The sequence below is a fragment of the Glycine soja genome, chromosome 9 (genome assembly GCF_004193775.1).
Source record: "Glycine soja cultivar W05 chromosome 9, ASM419377v2, whole genome shotgun sequence".
Taxonomy (NCBI): domain Eukaryota; kingdom Viridiplantae; phylum Streptophyta; class Magnoliopsida; order Fabales; family Fabaceae; genus Glycine; species Glycine soja.
This window is the reverse complement of record NC_041010.1, coordinates 45,219,302-45,236,980: the sequence shown is the minus strand read 5'-3', so window position 1 is coordinate 45,236,980 and position 17,679 is coordinate 45,219,302. Positions and strand designations below refer to the sequence as shown.

At 30.2% G+C, this 17,679-nt stretch overlaps 2 protein-coding genes across 3 annotated transcripts; both read left to right on the top strand.

Annotated features, from left to right (window-relative positions):
* The first annotated feature begins 2,143 nt into the window (after positions 1-2,143).
* LOC114425185 (jasmonate O-methyltransferase-like) lies at positions 2,144-7,159 on the top strand. Of its 2 annotated transcripts, none has more exons than XM_028391991.1 (5): positions 2,144-2,239; positions 5,412-5,525; positions 5,613-6,017; positions 6,286-6,543; positions 6,650-7,159. In XM_028391991.1, the coding sequence occupies exons 2-5, from the start codon at positions 5,451-5,453 to the stop codon at positions 6,998-7,000; spliced, it is 1,089 nt and encodes a 362-aa protein (XP_028247792.1). In that variant the 5' UTR covers positions 2,144-2,239; positions 5,412-5,450; the 3' UTR covers positions 7,001-7,159. The 2 variants fall into 2 exon arrangements, with proteins under 2 accessions (XP_028247792.1, XP_028247793.1); XM_028391992.1 differs by having other exon boundaries at positions 2,148-2,239; positions 5,415-5,525.
* A 2,087-nt stretch (positions 7,160-9,246) lies between these two features.
* On the top strand, positions 9,247-10,804 carry LOC114367201 (7-methylxanthosine synthase 1-like). The gene is made up of 3 exons (XM_028324340.1): positions 9,247-9,353; positions 9,434-9,838; positions 10,267-10,804. The coding sequence occupies exons 1-3, from the start codon at positions 9,303-9,305 to the stop codon at positions 10,462-10,464; spliced, it is 654 nt and encodes a 217-aa protein (XP_028180141.1). The 5' UTR covers positions 9,247-9,302; the 3' UTR covers positions 10,465-10,804.
* Positions 10,805-17,679: the final 6,875 nt, after the last annotated feature.

Genomic DNA, 17,679 nt, shown 5'->3' with positions numbered 1-17,679 from the left:
TTATTTTCTCTGCAATAAAATCAAAATTAATTATATCAATATAGAAGAAAAGGAAACAAAATTACAAGCAGTGATGAACTGATATAGTACCTGTAGTGAGGAGTTGTGCCGCCATTCACGTGAAGGAATAACTGATCTCTTCCCATTGATGCGCCGAATGAATCCATGATCAAGCTAGCTAGTATCACCCACACCGACTAATATATCGCGTACTTCAACTTTAACTTGAGGATCGTCATGCTTTTATAAACTATTTGGACACGTTTTTTTGTAGGAATTAGAAAGAATACAAGTAAAAGAGAAATATGTTGATATGTATTCTATAAAATGCATAAGCTAGGTCGAAAGTGATAGACAAGGACACCTTGTATTTATTTAAGACATCTTAAGTTCTTGACATGGAAATTAAAGACATAAACTAAAATACATCCCATTTTTGGGGTGTATGGATTTTTGGGATTTATGAGTGGAAAGAAGAGAAAAATAGGGAAAAATATAATATATGATAGATATAATAGATGATGTGATGGAAAATGAAAAGAGAAATAGAAAAAAATAGAGTGAAAAATGAGATAGAAAAGAAAGTAAATGTATGAACATTTCTCCTAACATTTTCATTAAAAAACTTGTGACACAACTAATTTTTCTAACATTCTTACTGAAATCTGGGGTGAATTTATGCAGGAAAATTGTTAAATTCTTCTAAAACTAGTTAATTATACTTGTGATGTCCAACACGTAGAAATAAATGAAAAGGATGTGACTTGCCGTCAACATAGGTCTTAACTTCTGGCAAACCACAAAGAAAATCCAAAGATAAATCCAAATTAGACATATTGGTTTTCCACAAGATAAAATTAAAACTTATATTAAAAAAAATCATGAAAACAAGTTTATTTTTTAATTTAATTTACACTTATCAACTACTTAAAAAAAATTACCAAACAATTTTAATTCATAAACTAATTCTTAACAACTTTTAGTTCCCAACTAATTTTTTCCCTACCAACTAGATTTTGCATCTTTAAATTAGTTTATATTTAATTACTCTCACAAAAAATCCCTTATATACATCAAAGTCTATTTATGCTCTCATTATTCTACTCTTCCTTACATTTCTTCTCATTTGAATACTCTCCTCTTATGAAGTATTAAATTTCATTCTCCACATACTATATATATATATATAACTTACATGTTCAATAAAAATTTTAAGACAAAAAGTCATTTAACCCTTCTTTAATTTATTACTTGTTCATTTTGATGATAACATATAACACATTTTTCACGTTCCACGAAAGATTTATAAACTTCTTTATCTTCTTTACTTTCATCTCCTCTAACCCACCATCGTCATGACATCACCATTGACATTTAATGTCTCTAACTTTTGCTACAATTGACATTACACACTCTTTGTCCTATCAATGGGATGATGGACACTGTTAAGTGTTAACCATTAATTAATAAGGCAGTCACGTATTGCTTTTGTTGGTCACTCTAACCTTGTGTTTCATTAAATTGAAAATAAGGTAATTAATTACCATGGTTTAATTAAGAACATGTGAGAGGGATGAGGAAAGGGTGTAATTAAGAACATGGACTGGGTAGAGAGTGGAACTGCATGTGTTATATGTTATCAATCCGATAATCTGAACTAAATCAATTCTATCTTTTTGTTTTAAAAAGAAAATCAACTAGAATTGATTTAGTTTAAATTGATTAAAAAAATTAAAACCCAAACCAAGGTAGTTTCTACAGGATGTTCTAGAAACTATATTTAATGTAACTTTTATAGTACGTAGATATTAATATATAGAAGTTTACTTTTGAGAAACATTTTCTGAGGTTCTTTCTTTGATCCGGGAACCAATTGGGAGTTTGGGATGGCTGTTGACTAGCTATTCCATTCCCGGTCTGAACACAATGATTAATTAAAAATATCACTGCTATCCAACTACGCGTAATTAATGCCATACGTTTTGTTTGAAAATTAATTTGTCACTGCCATCCAACTAGGCGTAATTAATATCATCACGTTTTGTTTGAAAATTTGTCACTTCAATTCACTTAATCTAAGCTAAGTTGACCAGTGAAATTAAACAGTTATTTTATCAACCCAAATTAAGGAGACGGTCTATAAATACCGAAAGCTTACATTAAGGAAGTGGAGAGACAGGATATAAAAGCAGAAGCAGGTGTTTTGAATAGAGAGAGCAAGGCAGGACTCAATTTAATTGTAAGACTTTTCTCATCCTTTCTTGCTTAATGCTGTGCGTTATACTACATGTTAGTTCTAACTCTTTCTGACACAACAAGGAGATATCAATATCTCACAACGTAGTTTCCAAACACAAATATTGATTTGGATTGATTAGAATCGTGGTTAATCTTGTTAAAAAAGAACTCTTTCAATATATATAAATTAAAATAGTTATCTTAAATATACTTGTAACTCTGAGTATTTTTAACTGTCATCCTTGAGGGTATATTTTTAGCTATTTTTCTTTGATAAAATCATTTTTAGGAATTTTTAAAATCTCTTAGATCTTGTCAATTTATTATTTTCATTATCTGTAGTTATAACACCACTAGAGAAAACAAAATTTATGAGGGATAATATTCATCATAAAATAGTCAAAAATCCGTCACTATTGAAGGACATAAATTCACCACTGAAATTGCCATGGCAAACCGTTTGTGAGGGATTTTATTGGCCGTCACAAATTGTGAAGGAAAACAGTCCGTCCTAGATATATATAATCCGTCACTATTTAATAAAAAAATAAGTATTAAATTGACGGTAGATCTATACGTCCGCCACAAATTAGAGAAGATATAAATATGTCACTTGATCAGTGAAGGACTTACTTTCCTCACATATTTGTGATGAATTGAAATCCACCATTGATTTGTGACAAACTAATCCGTCACTAATCTATCACGGACCTTCAATAATCAATAATTACTAGTTAATTAATCCTGATTCCTTTCTATAACAAAATAATATTCAAAGTTGATGTGGCATCTAAAAATATTAAAAAAAAAACAATCATGATACTTTACAGAATAACAAGAAATCACATTTCAATAGATATTTTGGAATCATAACATAATATTGTACATTAATTCATTTCATATTAAAAAAAAAAAAAAACACCACCAGATACACTAAAATGCAGTCTTTAATCATATCATATTCTTAACAAGTTAAACAAACTAGAAGCAAAGTCAGCTCATTGGAGGTAGAAGAGAGTTGTTTATCAAACTTCAAATGATATATTGGCCAGCATGGCAGAGTTAGAAGCATTGTCCTTAAAAGCATTTTTTTTTTCTAAAGATCAAACTTATAACATGCTTTCATTTAAAATACTATATATGATTGATTCATGCCTTCATTTAAAATACTATATATACTATATATTGGCGCTATTTTTGACTCATCCCTCCTGCATCAAGGACAAACATCATGCGTGTTTATAGGTTGAATACGTTTAAATTTAGAATAAAATTAAATTCAAATCAATTAAATTCAATTATATAGATTTGATTTGGATTTTAATTTTTTAGTCAATTTGTACTGAATCAATTACATCAAGAATGAGTTAGTTTCCTTTAAAAAAGAAAAGATAAAGTTGATTTAGCTCGGATTATCGGGTTATAATAAAATAAATATCTTATTATATTTTTTTTTCCAGTTTTTATCTCTAATTATTCTTTATTTTATATAAACTAGTATTTCGGTCTGATTATTCTCCATTTTACAATTTTTTGCGGGTCAAATCTAATATGTAAATTTTATAATTATAATCATATATAAAAGGTAAAAAATTATTAATATGTCCAATAATTAAAGTATATATGTACTCACATATATTAAAAGACCTCGATAAAGTTTAATAAATTTGTTAACCGAAGAACATTAAATATATCTAAATATGATATATCAACATGATAAGTAAAAAAATCAATAATTTATCGATTTTCACAAGCCACAAGTCATGATTAGTATTTTTGGGATTAGTATTTTTGGGTACAGTTGGAATAAAGAAAAGTCATGATTAGTATGGTCAAGATTATGAAATACCCTAAAACTAAAATGAAATATATTATTTATCTATACATATTTATTGATGTATCATACTCAAATATTTTATAATTGTCAGACCATGACAAAAGTCGCCTATGACCTATCCTGTTGAATAGACGGTTTGATCTATTTAAGGCTTATCATTTAATTTAAAAAAATCATTTATTTAAATAGGTTGGATTTAGGCTTATCAAAAAGGTTATTAGGCCGGATAAACTAGCCTATGTACGTATCTATATAATATTATACAATTAATGATTTAGATAAATTTAATATATTAATAATGTATACTAAAGTAAAATAAATTTGTAAAATAAAAATCAAATTATTATTATCGATAATTCAATATGCATTCTCGTAAGTCCGTAACATAATTCTGAATCTCCCATCTCACTTCACGCCTTCTTAATGCTACTTTTTATATTTAAGAATGGATTTGAAAGTTAGCTTGGTATTGGTTTGTTTTTCAAAGTATTGAAATGTTAGAACATGTAGCTAGCTGCATCAGTTCATAAGTATAAAAGCCTCACCACATTTCAATAACTTGACCGACTTAAAGAAATCTCACAAGTATAAATCTGAAAAAAAATAGCTATTTATATAACATAATAAAAATTGGTTCGGAGAGTTATTTTTTAACACTTTTTTTCTTCAAATAGATTCTTTTTTGGTGATATTTTCAAAATAGATGATATAAAGTAGACTTTAAAATAGACTAATAGACTATATCAAACTTTTAAAAATGTCCTATCAAAGATCAAACTTAGACTAATTTTATAAAATAGATCAGACATAATCATGCAAAGTTTAGGATGAGCTATTCTCATTACTAAATGGGAGACAAGACATTGAATGTGCTTCACCAACATGTTTTCTTTTCCCACATATAAAAACATGGACGTTTGCCACTAATTTTAGTTAAACGACAATAACAAGCATACTAATGAAATAAAAAATTAATAATAAAATTTAATAGCTATCTATCTTGCAAGGATCTTTCTCAATCCTTTGTACATCATTATCAATGAATTCTTTTTTTTTTTGAAAAATTATAAAATAACTCATCTAGTGTCATATATAAGAATGAGATAATCACTATCTTAACTAAATTAATTAACATGCATTTGTTATGAAGTTTCTATTCTTGGCATTTGATCCAAAATTATTTATTGTGAAGTTTCAATCTCTTTCGCTATTATATATATTTCTATTGATGCAAATAACACATCTTTTCGATCCTATCTCTCTTTTAGTTTTATTCTCTCCATATCTTAACAAAGGTGAGATTGTCTCAAGCTAATTTTGAAGTATGATATCTCAGCAGTCAGTGAGTGATACTTGATAGACATTTGGTGCATCAATGGAAAGCAAACTATTGCTTCACATGAATAGTGGCAAGGGAGAAAGGAGTTATGCAAACAACTCCATGCTACAAGTACTATATATATATCATTTATCTTTATATTAATTTATTTACTTTACTTCTAGATTAATTATCTAATTAACTTTAATTTTATTGCAGAGAAAATTAATGATTAAAGGCAAACATATACTAGAAGAAACTATAACGAGATTTTATAGCAATTATTCTCCAAGCTGCATGAAAGTGGCAGATTTAGGTTGTTCTGTAGGACCAAATACACTTCTTGTGATATCAAATATTATTGACATTGTTGATACCACATGCACCCGCTTGAATCAAGAACCACCCACGTTCCAATTTTATCTCAATGATTTGTTTGGAAATGATTTCAATACCACCTTCAAGTCTCTTCCTGATTTCTATAAAAGATTGGATGAAGATAAGGGACACAAGTTTGGTTCATGCTTTATTAATGCTACCCCGGGATCCTTCCATGGGAGGCTCTTTCCCAATAATTCCATAAACCTTTTTCATTCCGCCAACAGTTTACACTGGCTTTCTCAGGTAAAATAAACTAAATTCTTTCTTCTTCTTTTTTCTTGAAAGTTGATTAAGAATTTGGGATGTTATATATATGATCGACCAAAACTAGTATTTTGTATGGTTTGGTTTCTGCATGTTTGAATTTCCAACTTTTAATTAAATTAATGTCCAATAGTGTCCACTTTATATTTTTCTTTTGGGATTAAGAAATGGTGATATTTTTAACATGTTAAACAAATCAAACACTCTAAATGCTTGTGTTTATATTTAACTCATATTTTAATTGTAGGATCCATTATTGGAGTTTACTAAGGAGGCAGAATCATTTAACAAGGGACACTGTCATATAGTTAGCACAAGCCCTCCAGCTGTATACCAAGCTTACCTTAAGCAATTTCAACAAGACTTTAAATTTTTTTTGAAATCACGTTCGGAGGAACTTGTGCCAGGAGGAGCAATGGTCTTATTGTTTCTTGGCAAAAATAAAACTCATAGAAGAACTGGTTGGGAAATAATTAGCCTAGTACTCAATGACATGCTCTTGGAGGTAAATAACAATTTTTTTAATCAATTAATAACAATAGGTGTCTCTTGAAATTAATTAAGTCTTTAAAATATTTACACATCATAACTAAGAAATATGTACACCACAGGGTTTGATTGAAGAAGAAAAATTGGACTCCTTTAACATACCAGTGTATGAACCTACAGTTGAAGAAATTAGGCATGTGATTCAGGAAGAAGGGTCATTCTTTCTTCAACAATTAGAGATTTTAATCTTGCCTTGGGATGAAGGCTTAAATGAAGGTGTTGATGCAAATATAAAAGCCCAATTCATGGCCAAGGTCGCAAGAGCAATAATGGAGCCTCTCTTGTCTGCAAAGTTTGGAAGAGAAGTTATAATTGAAGTATTCATCAGGTATGAAAAGAAACTTGCGCAACTGATGGAAGTGGAGAAATTGGAGTCTACTACTTTTGTGATATCCATGACAAAAAATGCTTGAAGAGGTGTTGCTCAATAGAATATTTAAATACTAGTTTTTAATTTCTTCCTCTGTGAACCTGTTTTGTTCTGGTGAAATAAAGTTAAGGCGTATAGAAGAGGCTGATCTAGTTCAAGCTTAAGATCTATATATATATTAGTATGTCACAGATCATAAAAATGAATCGTAATACCTATGTTTCTACTTGAAAAATATGAGATAAAATCTTATAATTAAGTGCATAGCATAATATCAGATGAACACAATTTGCAAAAAATTGAAAATAAAGGGGAAATGCTTGAAACAAATTGAAAGGAAAAATACACAAAATCATGAAAGTAATATGGGGCAACAAGCACAATTAAGCTAATTATGAGTTTGAATTTATTAAAATTTGCAGAGTTTCAAGTCAAAAGATAAGTTACATGCATATTAAAAATTTGATTTTTATCATTAAGGTTTAAGTGATTTAAATGTAAAGTGAAAAATTGTATTTTATTATATGAACCTTAGTTGAATAGATGCATTGAAAGTATTTTTGTTTCAACTTCCAAGAGAACTTATTTATTATAGTTGGTGACAATCTTCACGATAAATAGAGTGTCTGAGAAGAGAGATTGTGAATCAAAGTCACTTTATTGAGAGAAAAAGAAAAGTGTCTTTTTGTGAGTTGTCATTTCTTGTAACTATTGAGTAGGATATTCGAGTTTGTAGGATGATGCACTATTTGGGGTGTGTTACAATCTTGTAATTATTTTTGTGATAATAAAGTATTTTTTGAGACGATTAGGTGGACATAGATAAGAGGTGTCGAATCATACTAAATTCTTCTGTTTGTTATTATTTTTTTACGGTGTAATATTTGTATGCTATCACTATCATTTGTGGGTATAAGTAATTTTATTTATGGAAGCATTGATTAACCAACAAAATTTTCATGTGAGAGTTCAATTTATCAATTTCGCCTAAGATGTTAAGTAGTTGGGTCTGGTAAATGGATGTTTTGACTGAGTCATGCCTTCAAACCTTAGGGGCGTCTCTATTCATGCATGCTTTCAATTTGGCCTAGGATGCTAAGTTGTGCCTATTAACACGTAGGTCATGAAATACATTCTTTGTTTCATTTTAAAATTGTTGGGCTGATTCACGCAGATCCAGGGACCAATTGGGAATTTGGAATGGCTGCTTCCATGCTGTTACATTATTGCCTTTCTGCTACTATGTTCCTTGCAGTTGCAGTCTAATAGGAAAATTGAAGACTGCAATTAAACTAGGTGTAACATCATCATCATCAGCAGCAGCAGACTTGTTTGAAAATTGATCACTGCAATTAAACTCATCTAAGCCAAGTTTTCCCTGTGAAATTAACCAGATTATCAATCCAGAAGGGTCTATAAATACTAGCAACAAACATGCGTTGTAAAAAATTAAGCAAGAGATGTAGCTACATGATATGTAGTAACCTTTTCCTACTGAATTTTCTAGTAGAGTTTAAATCGACAAATAAAAGAGACTGACAATCATTTAAAAGAAAAAATAAAATGGCAGAGCCGGTCTGTGAAAGAAAAGAGTGCGCTCTTGAGTAGTAACGTATACAACCATATCTGATTTGATATTTACTAACACAATGAAGATTGATAAGGAATCGAAAGATATAATAAGGAAAGGTATAATATTTTTTGTGTGTGTGCACAGGAAAGATATAATATTGTAGTATAGAATAATTTTGACGACAATAACTGGGGAGGGCTTAAAAAAGATTAAGACAGAGTATAATAATATCAACGTAAGCACTTGAATAACGAGGGGATGAAGATATTGTAATAAAATGGAGGGTATGGGATCCAAAGAAGATAAGCCTCCATCCCAAAATGGAAACAGTGCTTTTTCTTTTAAATATCAATTTTTATATATGTTCTTATTTTAATTTTTGTTGGTGGGGAGGTCCTAACCCTTATCTGATGCATTGAATGTGGGAGAAAGGAGCTGAATTGAATCCATACTTATCTTTTCCTTTCTTTTTTTGATTTTCTGTAGATATCTAACTTTCTTTAAAACTTGGTTCAAACTTGGTTCGGTACATTACGAGAGACTAGTCTCTTTCGCTAGACTAACTCTTGTTAGTATTTCCTCTTCTATTTTCCAGAATTTGAATGTAGAAGTAGAATATATATATATATATATATATATATATATATATATATATATATATATATATATATATATATATATATGTGTGTGTGTGTGTGTGTGTGTGTGTGTGTGTGTGGGTGGGTGGGTGGGTTTATTCAGTGCATCAACCGAAAGAAAGCTATTGCTTCACATGAATGGTGGCAAGGGAGAAAGGAGTTATACAAACAACTGCTTGCTACAAGTACTATCTTGTTTTATCATTATATTAGTTTGTCTCCTTTTCTTCTACATGGATCTAACTTCTATTTTAATTTATTGCAGAAAAAACTAATGCTTAAAGCCAAACCCATACTTGAAGAAACTATAATGAGACTATATCGTGATTTTTCTCCAAACTGCATGAAAGTGACAAACTTAGGTTGCTCTGTAGGACCAAATGCTCTTCTGGTGATATCAAATATTATTGACATTGTCAATACCGCTTGCACTAGCTTGAATCGTGAACCACCAAAATTCCAATTTTATCTCAATGATTTATTTGGAAACGGATTCAATACCATCTTCAAGTCACTTCCAAATTTCTATACAAGATTGGTAGAAGATAAGGGACACAAGTTTGGTCCATGCTTTGTTAATGCAACCCCTGGATCCTTCTATGGGAGGCTCTTTCCCAGTAATTCCATAAACCTATTTCATTCCTCCAACAGTCTACACTGGCTTTCCCAGGTCAAATCTCTTTTTTGTTTTCCTTTAAGCTGATTAACATGTTATGGTCGACCAAAACTTTGTGTTTGATTTGTTTTCTGTTTCTATTTCTAAATTAATGTGCAATGGTTTTCACTTTATTTTGTTTTCTTTTGGGATTAAGAAATGGCTGTAAAGTAAAAATATACATGTTAAAAATGAAGTAAACAAAGCAAGTACACCCTAAATGATTGATTATATATATATATATATATATATATTGGTTGTAGGATGTGTTATTGGGGTTGACTAAGGGCAGAATCACTTAACAAGGGCCATTTGTCACATAGTTAGCACAAGCCCTCCAGAGGTAAATAACAATTTTTTCATTAATTGTCATTAGGTATCTCTTGAAATTAACTAAGTCTTTAAAATATTACACATTATATTCATGAATATATACCCTGCAGGGTTTGATTGAAGAAGAAAAATTGGACTCCTTTAACATACCAGTGTATGAACCTACAGTTGAAGAAATTAGGCATGTGATTGAGGAAGAAGGATCATTCTTTGTTCAACGATTTGAGATTTTAACCTTGCCTTGGGTTGAAGGCCTAAATGAAGGTGGTGATAATTCATTTCTTGATGGAAATATAAAAGCCAGATAAATGGCCAAGCACGTAAGAGCAGCAATGGAGCCTCTCTTGTCCACAAAGTTTGGTGAAGAAGTTATAAACGAAGTATTCATCATGTATCAAAAGAAAGTTGTGCAATTAATGGAGGTGGAGAAATTGGAGTGTGCTACTTCTATGATATCCATGACCAAAAATGCTTGAAGAAATGTGGCTAAATAGAATATCTTCTCAGTTAATAATACCCAATTAAGTTAGTTTGGTTGTTAAAAACTGTTTTCTATTAGTCAGTCGGGGGTTATTAGCTTTTCCTGTATATAAACATTCATGTATTGCCACAACAGTCCTAATAATGTAAAAGTTTGTTTCTCTTTCATGTTCTGTCTTTGTGCTTTCTTTGATAAGGTATCAAAGATTTTCTCAGGGGGACTTAATGTTTATTCCTAACTCACAAGTCGCAACAACAAATCTCAAAAGCAAGGATAACTTTCAGCAACAAATTATTCCACTAAATTTCAAATTGTATTTGATGATTTCAGACTAGATCCGATTTTTCATGTGCCACAAAGTGTTCATGCAATGCACTTCAGATGTGAAGTGAAAGGAACAAGATCAAGTAATGCAGTTAGGATGTGGAAGCCTCTAATGATTCTAATTTTCAGTTCACACCACAACAATATCAAGCCTTGTTAGCCCTCATCCAACACTCTGACAAGAATGTTTTACTAGAGGCGCAACCTCTTGTCACTAATCAGCGTAGCACGTCACAAACCTCTTCTCATTCCCCAATTGTAGGTAACTTTTCCACCATTAGTTGCATAGTCAACACTTCACTGATAAAAAAAAAGGCCTTTGAAAAAGAATTTTAACATTAGTTTTGAACGAATGTTGAAATAAGGGATGTTAAAAGACACTTGAACATAGGTTGTGCTGAAAGATATTTTGAACATTTATTTTAGACAAAATCGATGTAAAAAGAATATCAAATATTTTACCCACATTTTTACATTAATTTTGGCTTAAGCCGGTACAGAAAGAAGTTATACATCGGCTCTGAGCAAAATCAACACTATAAAAATACTTTTTACATAGATTCAAATTAGAACCAATATAACATGTGTCAATTTTTCTAAAAAAAATATTTTCTACAATCAGTTTTATCTAAAAATAATATAGAAAGTCATCTTAACAACATTTAAGTTTCTAACATGATCCTACAACACCAATGGTTACTACGGTGCTCTGTTTAAGATCAATTCCAGCCACATTAGAAAAAAAAACATAGATTAAATGCTAGTTCACTTAACAAAAGTCAATTCAACAATTAACAAAATTAGATAAAATAAATTATTTGACATGTACTTTTAGTGGCATTGTCATCAATTCATGTCAGCGCCATGGATATTACATGTCATCTCAGCGTAAGAACAATTAATACGTCAACAGCCAATAGTGTCACATTAAAGTCAACTAATGATGATAGAGTAAATGGTAATTTAACATATTAACACAGTTTTCAAAATTTTAAAAATAAGGGACAAAATGTGTGAAAAAGTTGAGAGGCAAAATATATAGAATCATGAAACTAATTATGAGTTTAAATTGAATTTTTCACATAAGAGAGTTCAATTTATCAATTTCGCATAAGATGTTAAGCTGGGCCATTTAACATGAACAGTCATGCCTTGAAACCTTGAAGGCGTCTAGTCATGCCTTTAATTTGGCCTAGAATGCTAAGTTGTTCCTATTAATTAACATATGTAGGCCTGGGAAACGTTCTTTTCCAGTTCAATGTTCTTTGTTTGATTATATGGCTGCTGCCTTTGCTGTTCCATTATTGCCTGTCTGCAACTTTGTTCCTTGCAGTTGCAGCCTAATTTGAAAATTGATTATTGCAATTCAACTAGGCGTAAAATCATCATGCCTTGTTTGAAAATTGGTCACTGCAATAATAATTCAACTCATCTAAGCCAAGTTGCATGTCACTGTGAAATTAAACAAACAGTAGTATTTATCTCCAAAAACTCGATAAATACTGAAAACTTAAATCAAGGAAGTGGGGAGATATATAGGTAACAATTGCAGAAGTTTGCAGATCTTTTGGCTAGAGAGGGCAAGGTGTGCATTATGTTTGTTTCCAAACACAAATGATGTCTTAAAATAAACAGTTTTCAATGTTTTGGACTAATGAAAATCGTAGTTAATATTGTTAAAAAAATTAAATGAAATATATATATATATATATATATATATATATATATATATATAAGGTATGCTTGATCCACGCGTTCATTTGAATACCATATTGCTGCTGTCATTGGACTCGGCTCTTCTATATTAGAATTTCTGCATGATCAGGGGTTATTTATCTCAAGAATTCAAATATTTACGGGTCATTGGGTCTATGAACCTTACATTTTGACTGGTGATAATGATATGATATATCATATATATGATTACTAGTTGTTTGCATAACGTCTGGATCATCCAGCATATATTGGTCCGAGAGGAGTATAATTTAGCCAAAATTTTATAGCATGAAATATTTTCTTTATATCCTAACTCTTTAATATTTTCCTTATATCCTAACTCTGCTTATAGTTTAATAAAAAAAGAGTTGTGCTTATAGTTTTACCTGGATCCTCCTATGAGAGGAAAAAAATCAAACGAAGGGAAATCAACTGTTGCCTAAAGATAAGAAAGAAAAAATCAAAATAATTCCATAAAATTAAGTTTTTTAATTAATAAATAAATAAATCATTTTACGAGAATCTACGCGATCTTAAGTTTCTAACTGCTTGGGAAGATATGGAAGAGTAGAGATCATTCTTGTTGAAGTCAAACTAAATTAATGCTTAAAGCCAAACCAATACTTGAAGAAACTATAACAAGACTGTGTCGATATTCTTCTCCAAACTGCATGAAAGTGGCAGATTTAGGTTGCTCGATCTGTAGGACCAAATACACACTTCTTGTGACATCAATATTATTGACATTGTTGATACCACATGCAGTCGCTTGAATCGTGAACCACCCACATTCCAATTTTATCTCAATGATTTATTTGAAAACGATTTTAATACCATCTTCAAATCACTTCCTGATTTCTATACAAGATTGCAAGAAGATCGATAAGGGTCACAAGCTTGGTTCGTGCTTTATGAATGCTACCCCAGGATCCTTTCATGGGAGGCTCTTTCCTAGTAATTCAATAAACTTTTTTCTATCTGCCAACAGTCTACACTGGCTCTCTCAGGTCAAATAAACTAATTCTTTTGCTTTTCTTTCCCCTTTGTTTAAGATGTTATGGTCAAATAAAACTGTGTTTGGTTTGTTTTGTGTTTTTATTTCTAACATTTAATTAAGTGTCAAATTGTTTTCACCTTTTTTTTTCTTTTAGGGATTTAAAAATGGTGATAAAAGCCAAAGTTAAAAAAACAAATATTTTATAGTTAGTACTAAAAATATATATACATGTCAAAAATTAATGAAAAATGCTCAAAATAGTAAGCAAATCAAACACCCAACGTTTAAGTTTATTTATCATATTTTGGTTATAGGATCCATTATTAGGGTTGACTGAGGAGGAGAAATCACTTAACAAGGGCAACTGTCACCTAGTTAGCACAAGCCCTCTAGAGGTATACAAAGCTTACTTTAAGCAGTTTCAAGAAGGTTTTAAATCATTTCTGAAATAACGCCTGGAGGAGCAATGGTCTTGGTGTTACCTTCCACTTGAAACATGAAACTCTTTCAAAAAGCCTTTGGGAAGTATAATTAACCTAACACTCAATGATATGCTCTTGGAAGTAAATAACAATTTTTTTTATTGATTATTAATTAATTAAGTACTTGGAGGTAAATATAACACATTATAATTAATTAAGAATAATGTACACACTGCGCATGCAGGGTTCGATTGAAGAAGCAAAATTGGACTCCTTTAACATACCAACCTATGAACCTATATACAATTGAGGAAATTAGGCATTTGATTAAGAAACAAGACTCGTTGTTTCTTCAAAGATTAATTAGAGGCTTTCACCATGCCTAGGGATGAGGGTGTAAGTGAATGTGGTGATGATTCTTTTGTTGATGGAAATGTAAGAGCTGAATTCATCACCACATATCTTATCTGAAAAGTTTGAGACAGAAGTTATAGATGAATTATTTATCAGGATTCAAAAGAAACTTGTGCAAATAATGAAGGTGGAGAAATTTGAGACTGCTAATTTGATGATATCCCTGGAAAAAATTGCTTGAAGAAATCAAAAGTGTTTTTCAATAGAAGATCATCTTAAAATGTAGTTTTTCTTTTGTATTTTTTTTAAAATAAGATGAGACTGATATATTAACAAAAGGTATTACGAGATGTAATCCCCAAAAAAAAATACATCAACATGAAAATATAAAAAATAGAATGAAAAGAAAACAAAAATACAATCAACCTACAACATTAAAAATAGAACAAAAAAATTAAAAACACAATCAGCCTAAAATAATAAATAACTACAAATACCAATTAATAAAGGAACAAACCAAAGTTTCATGACTCATATACAGAAGTTCAGACAAAGTTTAAATCTATCACAAAATCACTTGTGCATTTGTTATCTCTTCATGAAAAATAATACAGTTCAAGAATTATGTTTATATTGTTCATCCGTGTTTCTCAATGGGTGAGTCATGCATTTTTATTTTTTTCCTGATAAACATCACAAATATGAAAAGTTTTAATTTATACCTTGCATTTCTATTTTTTTATATATTTGTTTTTTTTTTATCAAGAATAGCCTCATCTTAAAATTTGAGATAATAAAATTATTGTCATTTTTTATTTTTCCTTAACTAATTTCTATATGTATTAGATTTTTTATGTTTGTTATTGTACAATAATAATATATATTTTAAATTTAAGGTTGTTTCTACTGAATTTTGAAAATTTTGAAAAAATGTTGTATGTTCAAAATTGTAAACAAATTTATAACTGCTGACTCACTAAATCGATACCTAGTAATCCAATACTCTAATCGAATTGATAATAGTCCAGAACATTAGAAGAGAGACATATATACTTGTTATCACACGTGAGTGTTTGTCTGGGAAGCAAAAACCAAACAAGAAGAGAAACAATAGCATCCCTGGAGATTAATAAGAAGGGAATGAAGAGTGTCAACGAAGAATAGGAAACGAACGAAAGAGGTAATAATGACAAGTGTGAAAGAAAAAAAAAAGGAAAGGAAGAGTGGAGGAATAATTTGAATGGATGAAGATAGGTTAAAAACAAGGAAAAAAGATTACATTTAAGTTATTGGGGATACTTTTTTTTAGTGTACATGCATCGTAATATAATTAAAAATATATAGTATTTATTTATTTTTACTTATAATTTGATTCGTTCAAATATTTGATAAAACTCAAAGAATTAACATAATAATATAAAGATTTTGTTGTATTTAGATAAGTAAATGATTTATTTAGGAAAAAAACTCATGTTAAATTTTCATCCACCCTGTTTAAAATTTTCTGAGTGGAATTATTTTCTGACTTAGTGTATTAAAATACAACAAGTCTCTCAAAATTAAAAAAATAATATTAATATATATATAACGATATTAAATAATTTTATAATATTATTTAAATTTTTTAAAATTCAACAAACTTATTATATATTATGAATTGGGATCGGATAAAACTCGATCATATGTCGTTATATAAACTTTCTTCTCTAAGAAACAATACGTGATAAGAAATTTGTCCACTATTTTTTTTTTCATCTAATTCTATCTGACAGTTAATTTTATCCTTTCTATTTCCCACAAACCCGGTGAGATTGTCTCAAGCTAATGTTGATGTGCAATATAGATATCAGCGGTCGGAGGGTGATACTTGATAGACATTAATCATGGGTTCATTGGGTGCATCAAATGGAAGAGAGCCATTGCTTCACGTGAATGGTGGCAAGGGAGAATCGAGTTATGCAAACAACTCCTCGTTCCAAGTATACTATATATCTTTTAATAACTTTATGTTAATTTGTTTCCTTTCCTTCTATATATATTGATCTAACTTTGATTTTAATGCAGAAAAAATTAATGCTTAAAGCCAAACCAATACTTCAAGAAACTATAACAAGACTGTATCGATATTCTTCTCCAACTGCATGAAAGTGGCAGATTTAGGTTGTTCTGTAGTACCAAATACACTTCTTGTGACATCAAATATTATTGATATTGTTGATACCGCATGCACTCGCTTGAATCGTGAACCACCCACATTCCAATGTTATCTCAATGATTTATTTGGAAACGATTTCAATACCATCTTCAAGTCACTTCCTGATTTCTATAAAAGAATGGAAGAAGATAAGGGGCGTGAATTTGGTTCATGCTTTATTAATGCTACCCTGGGATCCTTTCATGGGAGGCTCTTTCCACTAATTCCATAAACTTTTTTCATTCTGCCAACACTGGCTCTCTCAGGTTAAATAAAATGATTTTTTTTTTCCTTTTCCCCCTCTAAGCTGATTGAGATGTTACAGTCAACAAAATTGTGTGATTCGTTAATTGTCAAATTTATTTCACTTTATTTTTTCTTGTTGGGAATTTTAAAATTTAAAAAGATGTTGAAAAGCAAAGCAAAACGATATTTTTATAATGAATATTAAAAATCCATTTTAAAAATGAAAATAACAAACAAATCGAATTGAACACCTTGATGTTTGAGTTTATTTATCATATTCTGGTTATATGATCCGTTGTTATTTGGGTTTTGACTAAGGAGACAAAATCACTTAACAAGGGAAACTGTCACGTAGTTAGCTCAAGCCCTTCAGAGGTATACAAAGCTTACCGTAAGCAGTTTCAAGAAGGTATACAAAGCTTACCTTAAACATGTTATAATTAAGAATAAGGTATACATTGCAGGGTTTGATTGAAGAAGCAAAATTGGACTCTTTTAACATACCAACTTATGAGCCTACAATTGAGGAAATTAGGCATTTGATTAAGGAAGAAGAGTCTTTGTTTCTTCAAAGATTAGAGGTTTTCACCGTGCCTAGGGATGAGGGTGTAAGTGAATGTGGTGATGATTCTTTTCTTGATGGAAATATAAGAGCTGAATTCATAGCCACATACACAAGAGCTGCAATGGAGCCTCTCTTATCTCCAAAGTTTGAGGCACAAATTATAAATGAATTATTTATCAAATTCAAAAGAAACTTGTGCAAATAATAAAAGGTGGAGAAATTTG

Bases quoted from the DNA above. Each gene is read 5' to 3' on its own strand.
- LOC114425185 (XM_028391991.1), top strand. From the start codon at position 5,451: ATGGAAAGCAAACTATTGCTTCACATGAATAGTGGCAAGGGAGAAAGG. The intron at 5,526-5,612 runs GTACTATATATA...ATTTTATTGCAG, and splicing joins CAAACAACTCCATGCTACAA to AGAAAATTAATGATTAAAGG. The intron at 6,544-6,649 runs GTAAATAACAAT...TGTACACCACAG, and splicing joins TCAATGACATGCTCTTGGAG to GGTTTGATTGAAGAAGAAAA.
- LOC114367201 (XM_028324340.1), top strand. From the start codon at position 9,303: ATGAATGGTGGCAAGGGAGAAAGGAGTTATACAAACAACTGCTTGCTA. The intron at 9,354-9,433 runs GTACTATCTTGT...AATTTATTGCAG, and splicing joins CAAACAACTGCTTGCTACAA to AAAAAACTAATGCTTAAAGC. The intron at 9,839-10,266 runs GTCAAATCTCTT...TATACCCTGCAG, and splicing joins GTCTACACTGGCTTTCCCAG to GGTTTGATTGAAGAAGAAAA.